The sequence below is a fragment of the Lissotriton helveticus genome, chromosome 3_2, assembly GCF_964261635.1.
Source record: "Lissotriton helveticus chromosome 3_2, aLisHel1.1, whole genome shotgun sequence".
Taxonomy (NCBI): domain Eukaryota; kingdom Metazoa; phylum Chordata; class Amphibia; order Caudata; family Salamandridae; genus Lissotriton; species Lissotriton helveticus.
The window spans coordinates 37491635-37511329 of NC_136062.1; the positions used below are offsets into that span (position 1 = coordinate 37491635).

General features: G+C 43.8%; 1 protein-coding gene across 4 annotated transcripts in view; it reads right to left on the reverse strand.

The window, feature by feature from the left end:
* Nucleotides 1-19695, reverse strand: part of DTWD1 (DTW motif tRNA-uridine aminocarboxypropyltransferase 1) — a 151102-nt gene that overhangs the window by 64465 nt on the left and 66942 nt on the right. For all 4 annotated transcript variants that reach the window (XM_078684778.1, XM_078684777.1, XM_078684779.1 and 1 more), the window contains one exon: nt 7795-8092. In XM_078684778.1, coding sequence (XP_078540904.1) covers nt 7795-8092 — 298 coding nt within the window. The remainder of the gene's footprint in view (nt 1-7794; nt 8093-19695) is intronic.

Below are 19695 nucleotides of genomic sequence, written 5' to 3' on the forward strand. Positions count from 1 at the left end.
CCACTCCCCCCTAGCCTTCGACATCAAGGCCCGGCAGTCGGGGCACGAGTTGTCGTCATGGTCGGCCCCAAGGCAATACAGGCACCGGCGGTGGAGGTCGGTAACCGACATCAGTGGTTATCAGTGGCAATAAGGAAATCCTTTCAAAAACCTTGTACTGCGCACCTGCCAATTCACAGTGTTGGACCAACATTCTTAAAACTCAAAGTGAGGTAATACAACCTAAAGATGTACTTTAAATCAAGTAAAGCTCTATGCCTCATAACCCTCAGTCATCAAAAATCTTGCCGACATGGTAATATTTTCTCGTTTTAGCTTACCAGCATCATATAGTGGCCAAAAAAGCATAAAACAAGGCTCCGCACAGGGGGTGGAAAAGCCTTGGCAGTTAAGGAATTAAACACATGGATACAAATATTTTAGCCAAAAATAGATGAATTAAGTGTGTTGGCTTAGTTTCAGATGTTGCTTGATATTTCATAGGCTTTTATATTTATCTCGTTGCAAATGCGTTGTTAAGGTTTGTTTAGTTCAATTAACCCGTTTTATGGTTATGTGTGTGTGATTTACAAATAGTAAGAGAACTAAGCAATGACTTAAGAGAACTGGTTGTGCGTTATAAGAATTTGATGGTCATACCAACTCTGTGCCTGACTTCTGTATTCCTTCACCCACAAGAAAGCTATGCATGTGGTTGTCAGTCAATCTAAGCCCCACACAGGCAGTTTTGCGCGATTACTAGAGAAGCCAGTGAATACCAGTAAAACCTTTAGTGAATGAATATTGCAGAGTGTGGAAGACTGTTCCTAGAGAGGCAAAAAAGGATCTTGAGAGGCGGACAGAACTCACAAAGCTGTGCCAATGTTGGGTTCAGCTTTCGGAGTGTGGTGTCGCTAATCAAAAAACAATTCCAAGCACGAACTTAATACATGAAACCTGCTCAGCAAAACTGCCGCACTGTGAGGAAAGCGGGAGGTGGCTGCCCTCGAAGCTCAAAGATCCTTACCAGGAAGGCACGGTTTCTAAACACGACAAAGTCCAACATAGGTGTGGTGCCCTCACATCACCAGCAAAGATCATACATGAGGTTGTAACTGGCCACAGTCATTAGAAATGTTACCCTGTTCGCAATGCCGTTTTTCAGGTGGGAATTATTTAAGGATTATTTTAGTTCTTCTTCACTCAGCACTAATGTCTGGACATTACTATACTGGCATAAATGCGCAACTGGAACAGGGAGCTGAGAACAGTGCTATATATGCCAATTTGGGAAGGTATTAGACACAGAGATTATAAATAATTAAAAACTGTTAAAGCAAAAGTAGCAGATCTAATTCTTTGTTGATAGCATTTATCTTCCAGCAGAAACAAGATATTTTAACCCTCTCAGTCACATCTTTGTGGAAATATCAGAGGCATGCTGCCAATATCCTCTTCTCGACAGAATTTCAGAAAGAGAATAGAAATAAAGAAGAAAAAGCACACATATTTGTGCCATTAATAATAGTTCTGGGCACACCAGTCAAAAGCCCATGCCTTCAACACTTGCCCATTCTTGCGCTGTGAGAATGGGACCACACCAACTGCATTTTGTGTGCCACATGCATTGCATTATTAGCAAACATGGGCAACAAGAATTCTCCTGTATGTCATCTGCAGTATTAGATGAAGTCCACTGACTACGAGTGAGTGTGGTGTGTCGTTTGGTCCTGAGGCGGAAGCCGGGACATTGTTTTTTAAACTTGACGCTTGATTTAAAAGCCTACTATTATTATTTTAAACCTCGCTCCAAAAGATCGCTATTGGAGAAACTGCATTTAAAAAAAAAAATAATCAATCGCCACTTACATTCAGTTGCCGCTGAAGTGAGAGTGGATCCTGCCCCCTCGAAAACCCGATTGAGCCTCGGCTCCCCTGCAGAACTTACATTTCCGGACCCACCATCTTGGGTAAGGAACACGAGACAAATCACCAGGGCTAGGCCCCTCCCACCCGCACGCCCTCGCCGCTATAAAATGATTACCTTACCCAGGAGGCGCAGCGGACGGGTGCAGCGGCGGCGCCGGCGGGGCGCCGAAGGCGCGCCAAAGGCAAGCCCGTCTGCGCCCGTCCGCGACCAACCGGGACCAGGGGCCACTACCGCTGGCAAACATAATTTCATCTCTTACTCTTCCAGCACATTACATCAACTACGAGGCCCCGTCATTGACCAATGCCTAGCGTCCTGGAATCCCTCTTCGAAACTCTTCAGCTACCCACAGTGCACGTTTCAAAATGGCATAAACCCACCCCCACCCCCTCATATCTTATGTTCCTGCTGAACTGCAGGTCTCTCCCTAAACATGCCACAGAAATATCTCTGTTAATCTCCGACAAAGAACCCGACGCCACTTTTCTCACAGAAACATGGCTACAATCTGAATCCGATCCCTATGTCATTCAAGCTCTTCCCGCAGGATACCAAATACTTCGGGTCGACCGCTCATCTGGAAAAGGCGGCGGCATAGCCATCATTTACAAGAACTACTACACATGCCGCTCCTCTCCAACTACCCTATCCAGATGCGAACACCTTACTTTTTCTCTGGACTTCTCCCCCACATGCACATTCTCTGGGACTCTTATCTATCGGCCACCAAGCACTCCGACTAACTTTATAAACCAACTCGCACCGGAGGCAGCCAACTGTGTCTGCTCTTCACCTAATTTCACCTTATTAGGCGACCTGAATGTGCCCCCCTAGATGACCCCCTAGATTCAGCTGCCACCGAACTATGTAACAATCTAGAGGCACTAGAACTCTCCCAGCGAGTGCTGCAACCCACCCATGAAAAAGGTCACCTCCTAGACCCAATCTTTACTAACTGTACTCATCTCACAGTGAATCCACCCATTCCCCTCCCATGGACGGACCATTTCTTGATCCCTTTTACCTGGGCGCCATTCGGACCACGTCCTAAACCTTCCACCGCCTCCTGTAGGGACCGCAAATGGTCACAACTTAACACCAACCTATGGACAACAACTCTGGAAGCCTCTGTCCCACTAAACAACCCCGATCCGATTATCAATAATGACAACTTTAACAACTGGATTACCTGCTCCTTAGATCTTACTATCCCATTTAAGGACGTCAAACCCAAACAGAGACCAAAAAACGCTCTTTGGTATTCACAGGATCTGCGCACTCTTAAAAAAGAATGCAAAAGATTGGAACGGAAATGGCGCATCGATTATTCACAAACCAGCAAAGATGAATATCGGGCCGCCATAAAAATCTATAAAAATGACATAAAAAAAGTCCAAGCAACCTTCTACGAAAACAAAATTAACGAAGCAGCATCTATACCCAAGGAAATATTTCAAATCGCGAAAAGCCTGCTCAAACTTCCCGATAAACCATCAGATCCTCTTACTGCTCAAATCCGCTGCAATGAACAGGCAGACTACTTCCTCAATAAAATAGCCACAATCTATGCATCCTTTCCCCTATCCCCTCACCCCACATTACAACAAAGGGATATCAGTCCATCTCCACCTACCACCCTAGAAAACTTTCCACCTCTGGAACCTATTAGCTTGGAGACCATAATACTCCAGGTAAAGTCTGGATCCCCCAGCGACCCTGCCCCAGCTCAGTTCCTCAGAACAATCACCCCCACCATACTGCCCATCATTCTGAACTTAATTAATAACTCACTCTCCTCAGGACTTGTCCCCCCAAAATGGAAGCAGGCAACAGTTAAAGCCCTCCTGAAAAAAACCAATTTAGATCAAATGAACCCGGGTAATTATCGCCCAATCTCCCTGCTACCATGGATATCCAAAATCGCGGAAAAGCATGTCAACCAATCCCGTACAAAATTCCTGGAAGCAAATAAATTACTAGACTCATCTCAAACTGGGTTCCGCCCCATGCATGGGACAGAAACCGCCCTACTAGCCGTAACAGAAGGAGCAAGAATGATCACGGATCAGGGCGGCACTGCGGCCATTATCTTATTGGACCTCAGTGCCTCCTTCGACACTGTGAATCATGACATCTTGCTTCACAGGATCGCAGAACTAGGGATAACATCTACAGCGGTGGCCTGGATACGTTCATTTCTTTCAGACCGCTCATTCCGAGTCTGCGAAGGCAACACCACCTCGCCCAGTAAACCACTCAGTTGTGGGGTTCCCCAGGGCTCCTCCCTGAGCCCCACACTGTTTAACATATACATGCACCCCCTCGCAGAAATAATCCGCCCTTTCGGCGTCCAAGTTGTGTCCTACGCAGATGACACGCAGCTGGTGGTTACCCTAAATCATCCCTCCTCTTGCTCCAATGACCTCAGAGGATGCATGGAAGCTGTAAGTACCTGGATGAGCCAGTCGTACCTGAAGCTAAACGGCGACAAAACTGAGCTAATGGTACTGGGTAACTCCCCTCAAAAATCCATTGAGTCTCTGTGGCCATCAGATCTAGGCCCAGCACCCATAGCCAGGAACACCATGAAGAGTTTAGGAATATGGCTAGACAGCACACTATCCTTCGGGCACCAGGCAACTAAATTATCTGCCACCTGCATGGGCATTATGAGACTCATACGAAAAATCCTACCACTTCTCCCCTACAAACCCAGACAAATCATGGTCCAGGGCTTAATCCTTTCCCGGCTGGAATTCGGAAATGCCCTTTATCTAGGTGCCCCTGAATCTACCCTGAAAAAGCTCCAGGTGATACAAAACTGCGCTGCCCGTAAACTTCTGCGCATCCCCCGCTGCCTATCAGTGAAATCCGAACTAAAAACCCTCCACTGGCTGCCAGTAAAAGACAGGATTAATTTTAAAAGCATGTGCATTGCCCACCGCGCCTACTGGAGGAAAGGAGCAATCCTCAACCACATCCTGATTACCCCTTACCACCCCAACAGACAGCTCAGGTCAACTCACACCTTTCAAGTCCTCAGATCTAGGTTCAAAAGAGAAAGGAGTGGAGGAAGAATGTTCTCAACAAACGCGGCAAGACTCTGGAACTCCCTCCCAATCTCTATTCACTCAGAACCCAACCTCCTGCACTTTCGGAAAAAATTAAAAACCTTTCTCTTCAGCAGATAAAATTACCCTCCCCACTCACCTGTACTTGGCTAAGCGCTAGGATGCCTGCGGGTAGCTACTGCGCTATACAAAAACCATATTCAATCCAATCCAATCCATTGGCAACTAAGTATTTAAAATGTGATGACCTGTGGACAGTTAACATATTCCATGAAAGGGAGAGCAAAGGAAGTTAACAAAATTGCAGGTCTAATTTATTCAAAACGTGTCAACATATAACAACCGGTTACATACCTCAATAGCCTCCCAAAAGTGTCTCATGTGGTATGAGATATGTCAATACCCCCTAAAGTGATTCGTTGTAAAATTACTAATGACTGAAATAACTTTGATCTAAATGGAAGTGGAGGAAGGTGGGCTCGAGCTTATCACCAAAAACACGAACTGAATTTGCATAAAGCGGATATCAGGCATTTCTTGCCATATCAATACACACTTTGTAAGACACTGTGTTCCAGATGTCTGGTTTGTATTATTAAACCCAGAAATAAACAAACACACTTCCAGGTTTTAATTTTCTGATTTACAAGGTAAGAGCCATCTAGCTGGATGATTGGCTCAAGTTTTCTATATTACTTCATTGATCAGTTCTGCATTTAAAATGTAATAAAAAAAAAATAGCATGTGAGCAATCCAGAGTAGGTGCAACCAAACTAATAAAGGGAATTTAGACGCCAAGCTTTTTTAGTCTTAATGCACAAAAGAGGTGATAAGGCACAAATACACTCATCAACTAAGCTCTGTCAGATTCAAGATCCACCACTTGCACACGCTTTTATAAGTATGTGGTCACCGTCATCCCATTAAAAGATAATTCATCCATCAGCTTGGCTTGCACTATACAAATTCCACATTTATACACCTACATCCACACAACAAATAGATCACACTGATAAAACATTGGAGGAGTAATGCAAATATAATTCACCTGTAAATCTAAAAGAGGAAGGAGGTCAGATTGTCTCATCATCAAGTAAGACACTGTTTCAATTATCCAAATTGTCTATTTCTTTAGCAACAATCTCCAGAAATCTATACTCTTCTGAGGGATGACCAAACCTAAATGTTGTTGTGCGTTTTAGTTCACTAAAATTTGGTTTGCTGCTCTTCTCCTGTAATTTGGGGTATTGTTTAAGAGTTTGGCGCAGTGGAAGTTCTGGCACAAAAGTGGCAGATGTCACTGTTTGATTAAGTCTTCCCACAAGGCAACCAGCAGGTATACCACAAAAAATTAGAGTTGTCAAAAAAATATAAAATCTGATCCTAATAATCAGTAATATAGTGCAAATCAATTATACTCAGCATGTATTCAGATGTGCCGCCCAAACCCTTGTTTACTACAGTAATTTGAGAGGTTCCATGTAACAAAATAACTGACCACAGACTTTAGCACAATGTAATAAATATCAAACGTTTGCTACACTAGGTGACTAACACCGGAACCATCGCCTACTTCAATAATCTGTGATATTACATGTAACTACTATAATCTAATACTTAAATATAGTATAATAACACATAAATGCTTATTGACTTTAACATATGCTTTCATAATAAATATGTCAAATCCAAAGCCTTTATCATAACATGTCATGATAAACAGGCCAGGTCTATAGCCATTATAATTGGCTTGCCACCATAAGCAACTCAGGCCTGCTGTATTGAGAGTAAACTGTCACAAGTCAAATAAGTGCAATACAAGCAGTCTTTTTAGTGAAAGCCCGCAAATTCAACCCAAATAAATCCTAAACTCAGAGGAACCAATATGTGGGAGAGCCCCATTCTCGTTATGGCACTGAAAGCTCTTTTTTGTACAGTGTCCAGCTAGACCTAAAAATCCTGCTAGATTAGTGTAGCTATGGGCTTTCAAACATGAAATTGCAATCTGAAGTCTAAAGTTAATGACCGGTATCTCTTTTTAGCTGGTGCTAGAGAAAAACAAACACCATACATTATCTAATTATCTAAGGCACGTTAACTTACCATGTTATCTTTGTGCCCCTGAAAGCTCAAGCTCAGGAAGCTGAATAAATGAACAAAATGATTGTAGTTGAGTGGAGGGCAAGCATGCAACTTGTGACCGATCAAAACATGTACTCCAGGCTACCAACACGTGGGTGGAGCCAAAGACCAGGTGTGTAGCTTCAGGGGAGGTGTTTGGGGTGTTACACCCCCGCCCCCCAATTAAATGTATTTTGTTATGAATGGTTGGATACAGGTGCTTTCAGTCAGATATGGTGAGGTGTTTGTCGGATTTCACACTGACAAAAACACACACAAATCTCCTGTTTTTAATGTCCCAAATTTTTTTACCAAATATTGAATTTTCTAACTTAGTACTCATACCAATCTGCATTCCTCTCCCTTTCTGCTGCCCTTTAAGCCCCTCTCATGAGCCCTGCTTGTCGTATAATCTATTTATACATTATATGCTAGTGTGATCGTTGAGATATCTGTAGCTCGCCCCTCCCTCCCCCCTCCCCCTCCGCCCCCCAATCTTACTGACCAAGATGCGCCCCTGCCAAAGGAGCTATCCTGGTTGTGCTTTTTAAAGCCCTTTTTAGGTTAATGACAATGTCTAGCGATAGCTGTGCCGTCAAGTAACATCTAACAAGCAACTATAGTCAAAAGTGCAAATTCCAACAACTACACAGAATATATGCATCATACTTGTACAACGTCATTTGCAGTTACCTTGTAGTCGTTCATCAGATATGATCTTATTTGTCTGGTTCCACGTGCTGTCAATGAATATGACTGTCTTCAACTTAGTCCTCATATTGATCTGTTCCTTGTCTTTATTTGTACTGCTCTGTTTGGTTTCATTCGGGGCTTCGACATCTTGAAAGCTGTGCTTCCGGTGTTTAGGGGAGGGCTCGTCTGCAGAATCATCATCTTGCTTGAAACATATATCACTCTTCATGTATTTCTGAAGACACATAACACTATCTGCGACTGAAACGGAATCTGGACCCGGAAAAACAAGTAGTATCTGTATAATATCGAGAAAAATTGTTGACAAATTACCAAGCTTTCCATTACTCCTAAAAATTGGAAAAGCACAGAGCAAAAACACATTTAATGACCACAGATACATTAGAATTGTGTCTGGGGCTTTGACATAAGCAAACAACCCATAGGGGAACAAAAGGGAATAGTGAGATGCTGTGAAGATGATTAGCCCCAGGTTAAATTTATATTGCGTTTTTTGTTTCCCTTCGGAGTTCTATATAGCGCAAACTTGACCCGAATGTATCAGAACGCTCTACATTAGCACCAGTTGCCTTACACAAGGCGACATTCATTAGGTCGAGCATTCAAGACCTCTTGTATATACTTTAGTATATATATATATATACGTATTATATAATTATATGTGTATGTACTTTCTGGGATCTGGAGATCAGCCATAGGCCTTGTCTGCTTCCGCTTAGGGACTTTTTTTCTGTTCAACTGCCCCTATTTAACTGTATTGTTAGAAAACGACCAGCAGAGGTCAGTAAAATACCAGAAATGCTTTCTGCTGAGATAATTTTTTTTTTTTTCTGGCAACTGCCTATATATAACTTTCTTGATAGAAATCGACCAGCAGAGGTCAGTACAATACCAGAATCACTTTAGCACTCTCTAGATTCCAGTCCACAGAATGTATCTTCTACAAGCACCCGTAAACAATTATATATTTTTTAAATCTTGTATTTTCAGTGATATGAACACCGAAGGACCTGGTTTTATATTAAAAACAGAGCTTTGGGCTATACGAATTTCCGCTAAAAGGCAATATTTCTCTCCATGTGTTCCCATACCTGGTGTGTCATGCAATTTGGTGCTTACCGTCCCTCCATGTTAAAGAACAGTAGATGTTTCAGCACCCAGACTAATGTGCTGAATAGCTAAATACATATAAGGGCCCGAAGGCGAGACCGATTGCATTGCAAATACTTGTTATTTTTTAGGCACAGGGAAATTCTGTGATTTGGCCAGAATCAAAGAATATTGAGCGTCCCTGCAGAGACTCAAACCCTGTTCCCCAGATTTGAGATCAACCGCCCTAGCCTAGGCCACATCCTCTCTCCCTTTGGTGGAATGTTCATAAAAGATTCCTAAGCAAAATGTCTTATGTGAACTGTAAGTATTAAACAGATTGAAGATATCCAACGGAGAAACAAAAACAAAAAAACAAAGAAAGAAATATCTTCTAAACAGACACATTGAACTTTCAGTTTGCAAATGTGGAAACCTTTAATCACAAATGTGAAAAGAAAAGGGGTGAGATAATGCGTAATATATTATTGTGGGACAGACACTAGAGACATTGGAGGAAATCAATTCTTTGTCTTTGGCAAAAAACATAAAGCCGAAACTTACTGGGCCGGTTTAGGGAAAGCAAATTGGATCAGAGATCTTCAAGCAATACACATTTAAAAGATGTACTAGAGTTGCCTAACCAAGTATTTCACCAGGATATGATCCCATTCAACAACGCTAATAATCTGGCATAACAGTTTTCAGAAACTATATGTTGATGTCATCTGCAACATTTCCCTCTCTCTGTTGAGCCAACTGCACAAGAATACATTGCTGTGGCTCCCAAGTCTCACTAGTAGCAGTTGTGTTAATGTTTAGCCCCAGTAGAAAATTCAAGCATGTTATGCACTATAAAAACATTATGTCACAGGAAACATGGGAATAATTGAACGCTGCATACTTCTAAAAATAATTAACGTGTTTATCGTGTTCAGGACCAGATTTACTGTACACTTTATTGAGTGTGTTCCTGAAATGAATTACCTTACAAGTGTTCTGTATACTGCTATCAAGGACATTGATTAAAGCATACCCTCTTTGGGAAATCACCCCACTCCAACCTATTACACTGTACCCCACTCTACTATACCCCATTTTGCCCCACTTCACTCTACCCCAATCTAACACACTCCAATCTACCACAACCTACCCCACTCCACCCGCTTCACTCCACCCCATCTACCCGACTCTATTGTACCCCAATCCACCCAACTCCAATCTACCCCTTCAATTTGCTCCACTCTAACCCAATCTACCCCGATTGACTCAATCTACTTCACTACAATCTAATCTACCCAACGTCACTCTACCACAATCTACCCCACTCCGCTTAATCTAACCCAAAGAACCACACTCCAATCTACACAACTGCACTCAAAACTATCCCACTCTGCTCTAATCAGCCCCACTCCTATGTACACTAATCCCACCCATTCCACTCCAATCTACCCCACTTCACTCTACACATCTCCACTCTGCTACAGCCCACCTCAGTCCAATTTACCCCACTCCAAACTCAACTGCAATCTATCCAATTCCTCTTCTCTCTAATCTACCCCATACCAATCATCTACCACAATGTACCCCACTCCACTCCCTTATAGCACTCTACCACCCAAACAATCTACCCACTCCACTCTAATCTACCCCACTCCACCACACTACCCCAATCTACCTCACGCCACTTAACTCCAATCTATCATACTCCATTCAAATCTACCCACCTCCTCTACAATGTAAATCCACCCCAATCCACCCCTCCACTCTAGTCCACTCTACCCCAATATACCCAAGTCCACCCCCACTGCAATCTACCCCACCCCATCTACCCTACTCCAAACCAAAGCACTCCACTTCAATCTACCCCACTCCAATCAGCCCTCTTCAATCTCCTCCACTCCAATCCAATCTACCCTTCTCTAATCCACCCAGTCTAACCCACCTCCACCCTAATCTACCCCACTACACTCCAATCTATCCACTCCACGTTTTCCCAATCTAAATCACTCCACTTCAATTCAATCTCTACTCCACTTCAACCTATTCAACTCCACTCCAATCTACACCGCTCCACTCTACCCCAATCTACCACACTCCACTCAAGCTCACTCTAATCTACCACATGCCACCCAAATCTACCCCACTCCAGTCCAATATAGCTCACTCCACCTCAATCCACTCTAATCCATCCCACTCCAATTGAGGTTCTGAAAATCTGAATTTGTATAATCATTCTGGACTCGAGAATTAAAACTTCGTCGAAATATGACGAATTTGGTATCAAAAAACCGAGAATGACGAGTACATCATGTACATGTATGTTCAGCATATTCGAGTGACGATTTCACCTCGAAATCGTCATTTGCATTCTAAACCCTTGGCTCCCATTTATATGTTGCCCTTTACATAGGCCTTAATCCAGTTGAATTTGATTCCACAAGGACACGTACTCCTTAATCGACTTTTCCCTGACCTCAGTACAAGTTGGAACCATTGCCCCAGGCCGAACTCGTTAGGTCAGTTCCCTCCCAGTGGCCGAGCAAGATAGCATCTAGGCTCAACAAACCATAAAACCATTTCAGCGAGCACACCTGCCATATCTCGCTCACATCTATCTCCCCTCCTTTGCTTCACTTACTTTATGGTGGGGAGGTGCCCGTTTTTATTAGGGGTCCAGTGATATCTGATGAAATGTTGGGTCTTGCCAAATGATTTGTTGTAGGCAGCACGAAGTGAAATATGGACATGTCATCATGACTCTGCTTTTTCTTTGAACCAGAATATGTTAACTATTTACTTTACAACCAAGAATGTTTTGCCTAGGGCCTAGAATCGTGTATAAAAAGAGAAGCCTGACTTTGTAAAAGTGTGCAGTCTCCTGAGAACATACCCGTATTGTACTTCTAGGACACCTGTTACCTTGGTTGCAGCCAATAAACTAATCTTTGACTTCACCTAGAAGACTCTGAAGTTTCTGTAGGTCTGGATCAGGAAGAACCCGAGGTCTCTGGGTGTTGATTCCCTGGCACAGCTGGGTTACCGGTTCTGTGCCGGTTCTTAAAAACTCAGTACCTCAGTTGGCGCCCAACGTTTGGGGCGATTCCAGTGGTACCAGTCAGCCAGAAGATCGTGAGGAGCTTCGTGTGGAAATTCCGGAGGACGGCCAACCACCTCATCGACCCCTGCATGTCGACGTGGTCCGAAGGTCTTTGCTGCGAGGTTCCCCGCTTCCCGACGGCTACAAGGACTGCTGCCCTGGCTATCGCCCTGATTTGGACCCTTGAAGTTTTTGGTAGAGCGAAACACTGAGACGAGTCTTCTGGTGACGTCATCGATATTTTCAGTTAAGTATAAGTGGAGCATCTCCCAGTCCTTAGTTGGACTTACTTTGTGGTATCTTTGGGATACAAAAGGTTTTGTATTGGTACTTGCAAGCACCATAACCGAAGGACTCGTGTATTCACGAGAAATATCGTAAATCGATAATCCTTTGAAGTTTGGAACTAGACTAGAGAGCGAAGATGCCTAGTCTTAGACTTGGGAATTTGTTTTGTCTTGGTGGTAATAATAGGGACTCCCGATTGGAGGACTCATGTCCGGTTCCTCCAGTTGGAACTCCGACTTACGAACTGTATGTAAAACATGGGGTAGGCCCCATCACCTACAACGAAGTATGGATTAAATACACTAGGAAAGATGGTGTTCTAAAATGGCCCAATATGGTAGCTTTGATTCTGAAATCTTAGACAACCTTGAAGTTAAACTCTTCAAAAAGAAAGCCCGGCCGGCGATGTTTGACTCTTTCCGCTTATGGCGTAAAGAAGCCAAACAAAAAGAAATTAAATTAGCTAAGAAAAATAAGAGAGAAGGGGGACTTTCAGTAATGCAAACTGCTGTGCAGTTTAAAGATAATGAGGAAGAGCAGATGAATGAGCAGTTGCACAGGCAACGTAAAATGGCAATAGATAAGTGTTATCCAGTTTTGCCGTCTCTTCAGCAAGAGGCAGCAAAAGAGCGTGAAAAAGACCCATTGATGTCAACATTTGCTAAATTCACCACCCCCCTATGCGCAGAATGCCACAGCACCCCCGCAACCTTTAGTTGCACAAGCTGCGCCTCCTGCTCCTCCACAGCACTCACCAGCTGTTCTTCAGCTGGCTCCTACTTCTTCGGTGCAGCCTTCTCCAGGCCCACCGACCACTTTTGTTTCACCTGTGTTTTCTACAATTTTGCCTACTGTACTTCTTACGTCTCCTAATGCTCCCTCTACGATTTTGCCTAGTGCCCCCTCTATTTCCCCTGATACCTCTTCTGCTATCTCTACCCCCACCTTATCTCACCCCGTTTTTCCATCTGTTTGTCCTTCAGTTTCACCTTCCATTCGGCAGAAAATGGCCGGCACTGTTACTAATCTTCTTTTACCTCTTTTCGGGTCGCCTGCTACCACCCCTAACATAGGAAGAAGACAGTTGCGAAGTCAACTACCTGATTACCAAGAGAGAGATTCTCTGAATGGTTTAGCTCGGAAATGGGTCATGGACACTGCAAAATATGATTTACAGTCTGTCATGGAAGTCTTCCATCAATGGGAAGCAGCGACACAGAGATATGTTTTCGAACAGATGTGTGTTTTTCTTGGCGAGGATTTAGAAGACAATGATCAAGACTGCATCCCACAAGAGATGTGTCGTGTACGGTTTAAGTTCGGAGAGGGTATGATTGTAGGTCCAGATGTGGAGAAAGCAGCTGAAATGTTGTTATCATATCGGAGTAAGGGAAGCAGTTCTGGGTCGCCATCTGAATCTAATACATCCAGTAGGAAAAAGGCGCGACAATACCCTATGAGAGAAGTTCCCCCACAATGGAGGGAGGGTGACACGACTGCTGTCCCACCTATTCTGCCACACTTTCAGCGTGTATGGGTACATGTCCCATGGAAGCGAGCTGAAGTTTTAGCACTCAAACAAACATTACCAGATCCACGTAAAAATCCTGCAGGGTACTATAAAGAGTTGTCACAAACTGCTGGGTCATGTATAATGAATTTAGCAGATATCGACATGTTATTTGGAAATGTCGTTCCACAGCCTTTATGGGATAAAATTCGTCATGTAGATCATGACCAGGAATTGGGTGACACGTGGGCTAATATTACTGCTGCAGATGCCCGACAAGTTGGTGGCGCCAAGCCTGAGCCTTTGATAGCAGAACTCCCTGGTAGAATAGTAGATTACATGAAAACGATAATGCCTGCAATACGCGTAAATTGGGATAAGTTGTCTGCATGCAAGCAAAAGAAAGAAGAAACTGTTTCAGATTTCTTCACCAGATTTGAAGAAACATTCATTGACCACAGCGGTCAAGATATGACCACAGAAGGTGGTCAGAGATTGTTTGTCGATAAATTCGTGCACAATCTGCTTCCAGAATTGTGTAAAAAATTGAAAGATTCAGAAAGTTCTTGGGCAGTCTCATCTTCAGCCCAGATATTGGCTACTGCACAATATTACGAAAATAGGGACAAAGATGAGAAAGATAAAGTAGAAAAGAAAACTAGAGAACTAAAAACGAAGGTTTTGCTACAGCAAGCCTATCCGCCACGTGGTGGTGGTAATCAGAATAATAATGGTCAGAATCACTACCAAAATACTTTTCAGCAGCCTCAACAGTATCAGAGAAACTCGCAAAGATTCGATTACACTCAACCCCGTGTAGGCCCCAACCAGTGTTTATATTGCAAACAAGAGGGTCATTACAAGTATAATTGTCCTGCCCTGTCACAACGTGCAAATGGTGTTTCTGGTGTTAGAGGTCGTGGCAGTCAGCAAGCGCCTAGAGGTAGAGGGCGTGGAAACGCCACTCAGGACACACGTCCCCTTCCACCACAAAACTCTATGAACAGGTTTGATCAGCAAAATAACGTATCTGACAGGACCGCTCAATACTATGTTGAAGATTATTACACAGAAAATGAGCAGTGGGAGAATGATGATTGCTAGGACAGCCATAGACAAAGAGAGGGAGTTGTTTCAGTTCCAGTAGATCAGAGTGGACCTTACGTTGAGGTGATTACATTAGGTGTGTCAGAACCTTTTCTGTTGGATACTGGTGCTACAAAGAGTTCTATTATGCACTCCAAACTCCCTGGCGCACCTTTGTCTGGCGAAGTAAACGTTTCTGTAGGTTTTTCTGGCGCCCCGGTTAGAAATCCGATTTCTGACCCTTTATCTCTTTCTGTTGGTCCTTGTGAATTCGAAGCACCCCTTATTCTGACAACAGGTTGTGGTGAAAATTTGCTAGGATTAGATTTGCTAAAAAGATTGTATGCAACTTTGTACTGTTCTCCTTCAGGAGTACAACTTACTTTAGGTAAGAAAGTGGTTTCGCCCATGTATTTGTCGAGAGATGCACTTCCAGCAGAATTGTCACTTCTCCCAGATATTCTTTGGGCTACTGGTCCTAATGATGTAGGTCTTTTAGAAATTCCACCATATGTTGTAACATTGAAGTCGAATGTCAAAATGCCACGAATTCCCCAATACAGAATATCTAATGAGGGTGAAAAAGCTTTGCTAGAAATTGTTTACGAAATGATTGAAAAGGATGTGATTGAGGAAACACGAGCCAATGTCTGCAATAGTCCTGTTCTGCCTGTTTTAAAACGAACTGACCCTTCTCAGCCACCTGTGTACAGATTCGTGATTGATCTTCAAGAAGTAAATAAAATAGTCGTGCCACAATTCCCAGTTGTGCCCGACATTACCACATTATTGACCATGATTCCAGCTTCTGCTTCATGGTTTTCAGTGATTGACCTAAAGAATGCTTTCTTCAGCATCCCAACTGCTGAGGAGAGCAGGGATATCTTTTCCTTCAGTTTAGGAGGTCGAAGCTTCCGCTTTAAACGCGCTCCTCAAGGCTACTGTGAAAGCCCCTCAATATACAGTCAAGCTCTGAAAACACAGCTTGACACGATTGTTTTGCCTAAAGGTGCCACTCTTGTACAGTATGTGGACGATTTGCTCATTGCTGCAGATACTGAGAAAATTTGTAAAAAGGCCACATTGACATTATTGCGTCATCTGTGTGATCTGCATCACAAGGTGTCACTTTCCAAGCTTCAATATTGCCGACAAGAAGTGACCTACTTAGGTCACCTCTTATCGAAGGAGGGAAGGAAACTGACCCCAGAAAGAATTCAGGCAATAGCGAAATTGAACGTGCCAAGAACACAGAGAGAAGTGCGTGCTTTCTTGGGCATTACATCGTACTTTAGACAGTGGATTCCAAATTTTTCGTTATTGGCCAAACCCTTGGTGGCATTAACGTGTAAAAATACACCCAATCCCATTCCTTGGTCTGAAGAGTGTCAGAAAAGTTTTCTCGAATTACGCACAGCATTATGTTCGGCTCCTGTGTTAGGTACCCCCAACTACAGTAAGCCTTTCACATTGTATGTCCACGAGAAGGAGGGTTGTGCATTATCTGTGTTGACTCAGTTATTCGGAGATAGACAGCGGCCATGCGCCTATTTTTCGGCCACTTTGGATCCGGTAGCACAAGCATTGCCAAGTTGTTTAAGGGCCACAGCAGCAGCAGCTGTTTCTATTCGACAGTCTGCTGGTCTAGTAATGAATAATACACTAATCGTGATGGTCCCGCATGCAGCAGACACATTGTTAAATAGGACCAAGACACAGCACTTAACTAGTGCTCGACTGTCCAGTTACGAATTGACGCTGCTAGCGAGCCATGTGCATATAAAAAGGTGCAGTACTTTGAATCTAGCCACATTGTTACCAATTGCAGAGGAATCAGATGCTTTAGAACAGCACGATTGTTTCCTCACAACAGAGGAAGAGACAAAAGGGAGAGTGGATTTATTTGACACTCCTCTTGCTGAATGTGATGGTACATTATGGGTAGATGGTTCATGCTTTAAACTCCCAAATGGTAACGTGACTACAGCATATGCTGTCACAACTTTGCACACAGTCGTTGAAACTGCACGAATACCACATGGTTCGGCTCAAGCCGCAGAATTAGTAGCACTTACGAGAGCATGTGTATTGTCTAGATGAATGAGAGTGACTGTCTACACTGATAGTCAGTATGCGTTTGGAGTGGCTCACAGTTTTGGACGATTGTGGAGAGAACGTGGGTTCCTGACTTCGCATGGAACTAAGATTCAGCATGGTCAGTTGGTGAATGAGCTTCTTGAATCACTGACCTTGCCCCTGCAAATGGCGATTGTGAAATGTAGTGCTCACAAGAAGGTGACTGATGATGTTGGTCGTGGAAATGCCTTTGCTGATGAGACCGCTAAAGAAACGGCAAAGAATGTGATGAGCCGAATGTATGTTGCAGGCCCTGAAAGATGGACTGGTGAGGTTGGAATATGTGAGGACACGATAGAGAGTGTGAAGTCCATCCAAGCTGAGGCCACAGAGAAAGAGTTGAGCATGTGGAGAGAAAGTACAGGGAGAATGGATGCAAATGGTTGTTGGGTTGAATTGACAGAGCATCAGAGATGGTTGTTACCCGATGCATATGTGCTTGCAGTGGTTACAATGGCTCATGGAATGGCTCATATCAGCGTGAAAGGGATTTGCGAGTTGTTGGCCCCAGTGTGGAAGAATTCAGGGATTCCCAAGTGTGCAGAGAATGTTGTCAAGAATTGCATGGTATGTCTGAAGCACAATCCTGGTAGGGGAACCCCAACTCCAGCTGGTCATTTTGCACCTCCTACGTATCCGTTCGAGGTTTTGCAGCTAGATTTCATACACATGGAGAGTAGCAACAACTTAAAATACGTGCTCGTTGTTTTTTGTGCTTTCTCAAGATGGGTAGAAGCCTATCCCCTAAAAGACAATACTGCCTTATCCACAGCAAAAGCCCTTGTAAAAGAGTATTTCCCCAGGTTCGGAATGCTGAGAATGGTCTGGTCTGACAACGGAAGTGAATTTGTGGGTCGTGTGATGAAAAGAGTGTGTGAAGGGCTAGGCATTAGGCAGAAGTTCCACGCTGCAAATCACCCCCAATCAGCTGGATTAGTAGAATGTTACAATGGCACGCTAAAACTTAAATTGGCCAAAATCCAAGCGAGCACAGGTCTTAAATGGCCTGACGCTCTACCCTTAGCACTCCTATCCACCAGAATGACTGTGCATTCGCGAGTGAAACTCAGCCCCTATGAGATTGTCTTTGGCCGGCCAGCCAACATATGGGGAGTGCCTAGGCCCACGAAGTTCAGCGAGCTGCAACACCCTATTTTGCTTGATTACTTGTATGAATTGACGGCTAAATTGCGTGTTTTACATCAACAGGTCCACAACACCCTGCCTCCGGTCTCTGAGACTCCAGGTCACTCCATTGTCCCTGGATCCTGGATCCTCGTAAAGAACTTTCAAAGGACAAAGAACGACCAGCCCAGGTGGACCGGGCCGCACCTAGCCCTTCTTTCCACGAGGTCAGCAGTTCGAGTGGAGGGGAAGGCCAACTGGATCCACGGGGTCCATTGCAAGAGAATCCCTTCACCTCTGCCACATGACCAATGGGTCCAGAAAGGTGGCACTGACTCAGAGCTCACAACTGATGACCGTGTAAAAGAAACTAACCCTGATTGTGAAAGCGAGAACATTTTTCAAGAAACTGTGCCACCACCAGAACAATTGAACTCTTTGGAGCCTGAACTGCTGTTTCAGGACCAGACAGTACCAGGAAAAAGACGCTACAATTTGCGACCGAGAAAAACAGACTAATAAAAGTGATTCCTTTTTATGATCTGAGACCAAGACCTATGTACTAATAAACGTATCTTTTTCCCCAAATCCTATTTTTGAAAGTGCAGATCTCCCATTTAGGAAACTTGCTTATTTTTGTTTTTCGAACCGCCATCCGGGTTCCGCTGCTAGGGCCGCGATTGGTTAAAGTCTTCGGAAGTGCAGCCAACGACGTTAGGTCGGTGGTTCTGGTCGGTCCAAGGGAGTTGCCCTAGACTGACAGAAGCACTCCTTAGCAGAATCACCTCCTCGTCGCGGGCAGCACCTTAGAGAGGATGGAGTTTCCTGATGTGGAGAGACCTGCCAAACAAATGAACTTTAAGCAGAGACTATGTAACACGATGACAAAGAAAAGTTTTATAATATTGTGTATTTTTATGCTATCCAGCGTAATGATCTTTTTGATAAGTTATGTTTTACTCTCTTTCCATGTAACATTTGCGCCCACTGCACCACCCATACCTCCTCCTACTGTTTCCTCTCATTCTTTCCACCCTCTGCCTGACCACGAATCGAATAGGAGATTAGAATGCATTAATAACTCCTTTGTTCAGTTATTACACCAACACCAATTAGTAATGAACACAACTAACTGTTGGGTGTGTGGTCTCATGCCTCACACAACGGATAAAGGTATCCCCTATTTGGTCCTGCCATTTAGTCACAATGGTTCAGTATGGGCATATAGGACAATGTTCATATATGCACAAGAAATCCAACCCCTACGTTCTGTAAAAGACAACCTCAAGACTAGCGCCCTAGTCAAAGGTATAGTTGACATGATCAAGGAAGTAACTTCTTATGAAGATACTCCGGATGATGAGATACTTGCATATGTAGGTTGGAACGTGATCGGATATGGCACTACATTAAGTGAGAAACAGCAAGCCAAAAGATCGTCCCCTATCTGGATCGTACCCCATCAAGGTCACCTGTGTCTGCAAGGTATTGGCAAGAATCCCAGAGCTCAGCTAGGGAAGAGTATCTGTACAGAAACTTATGTTTT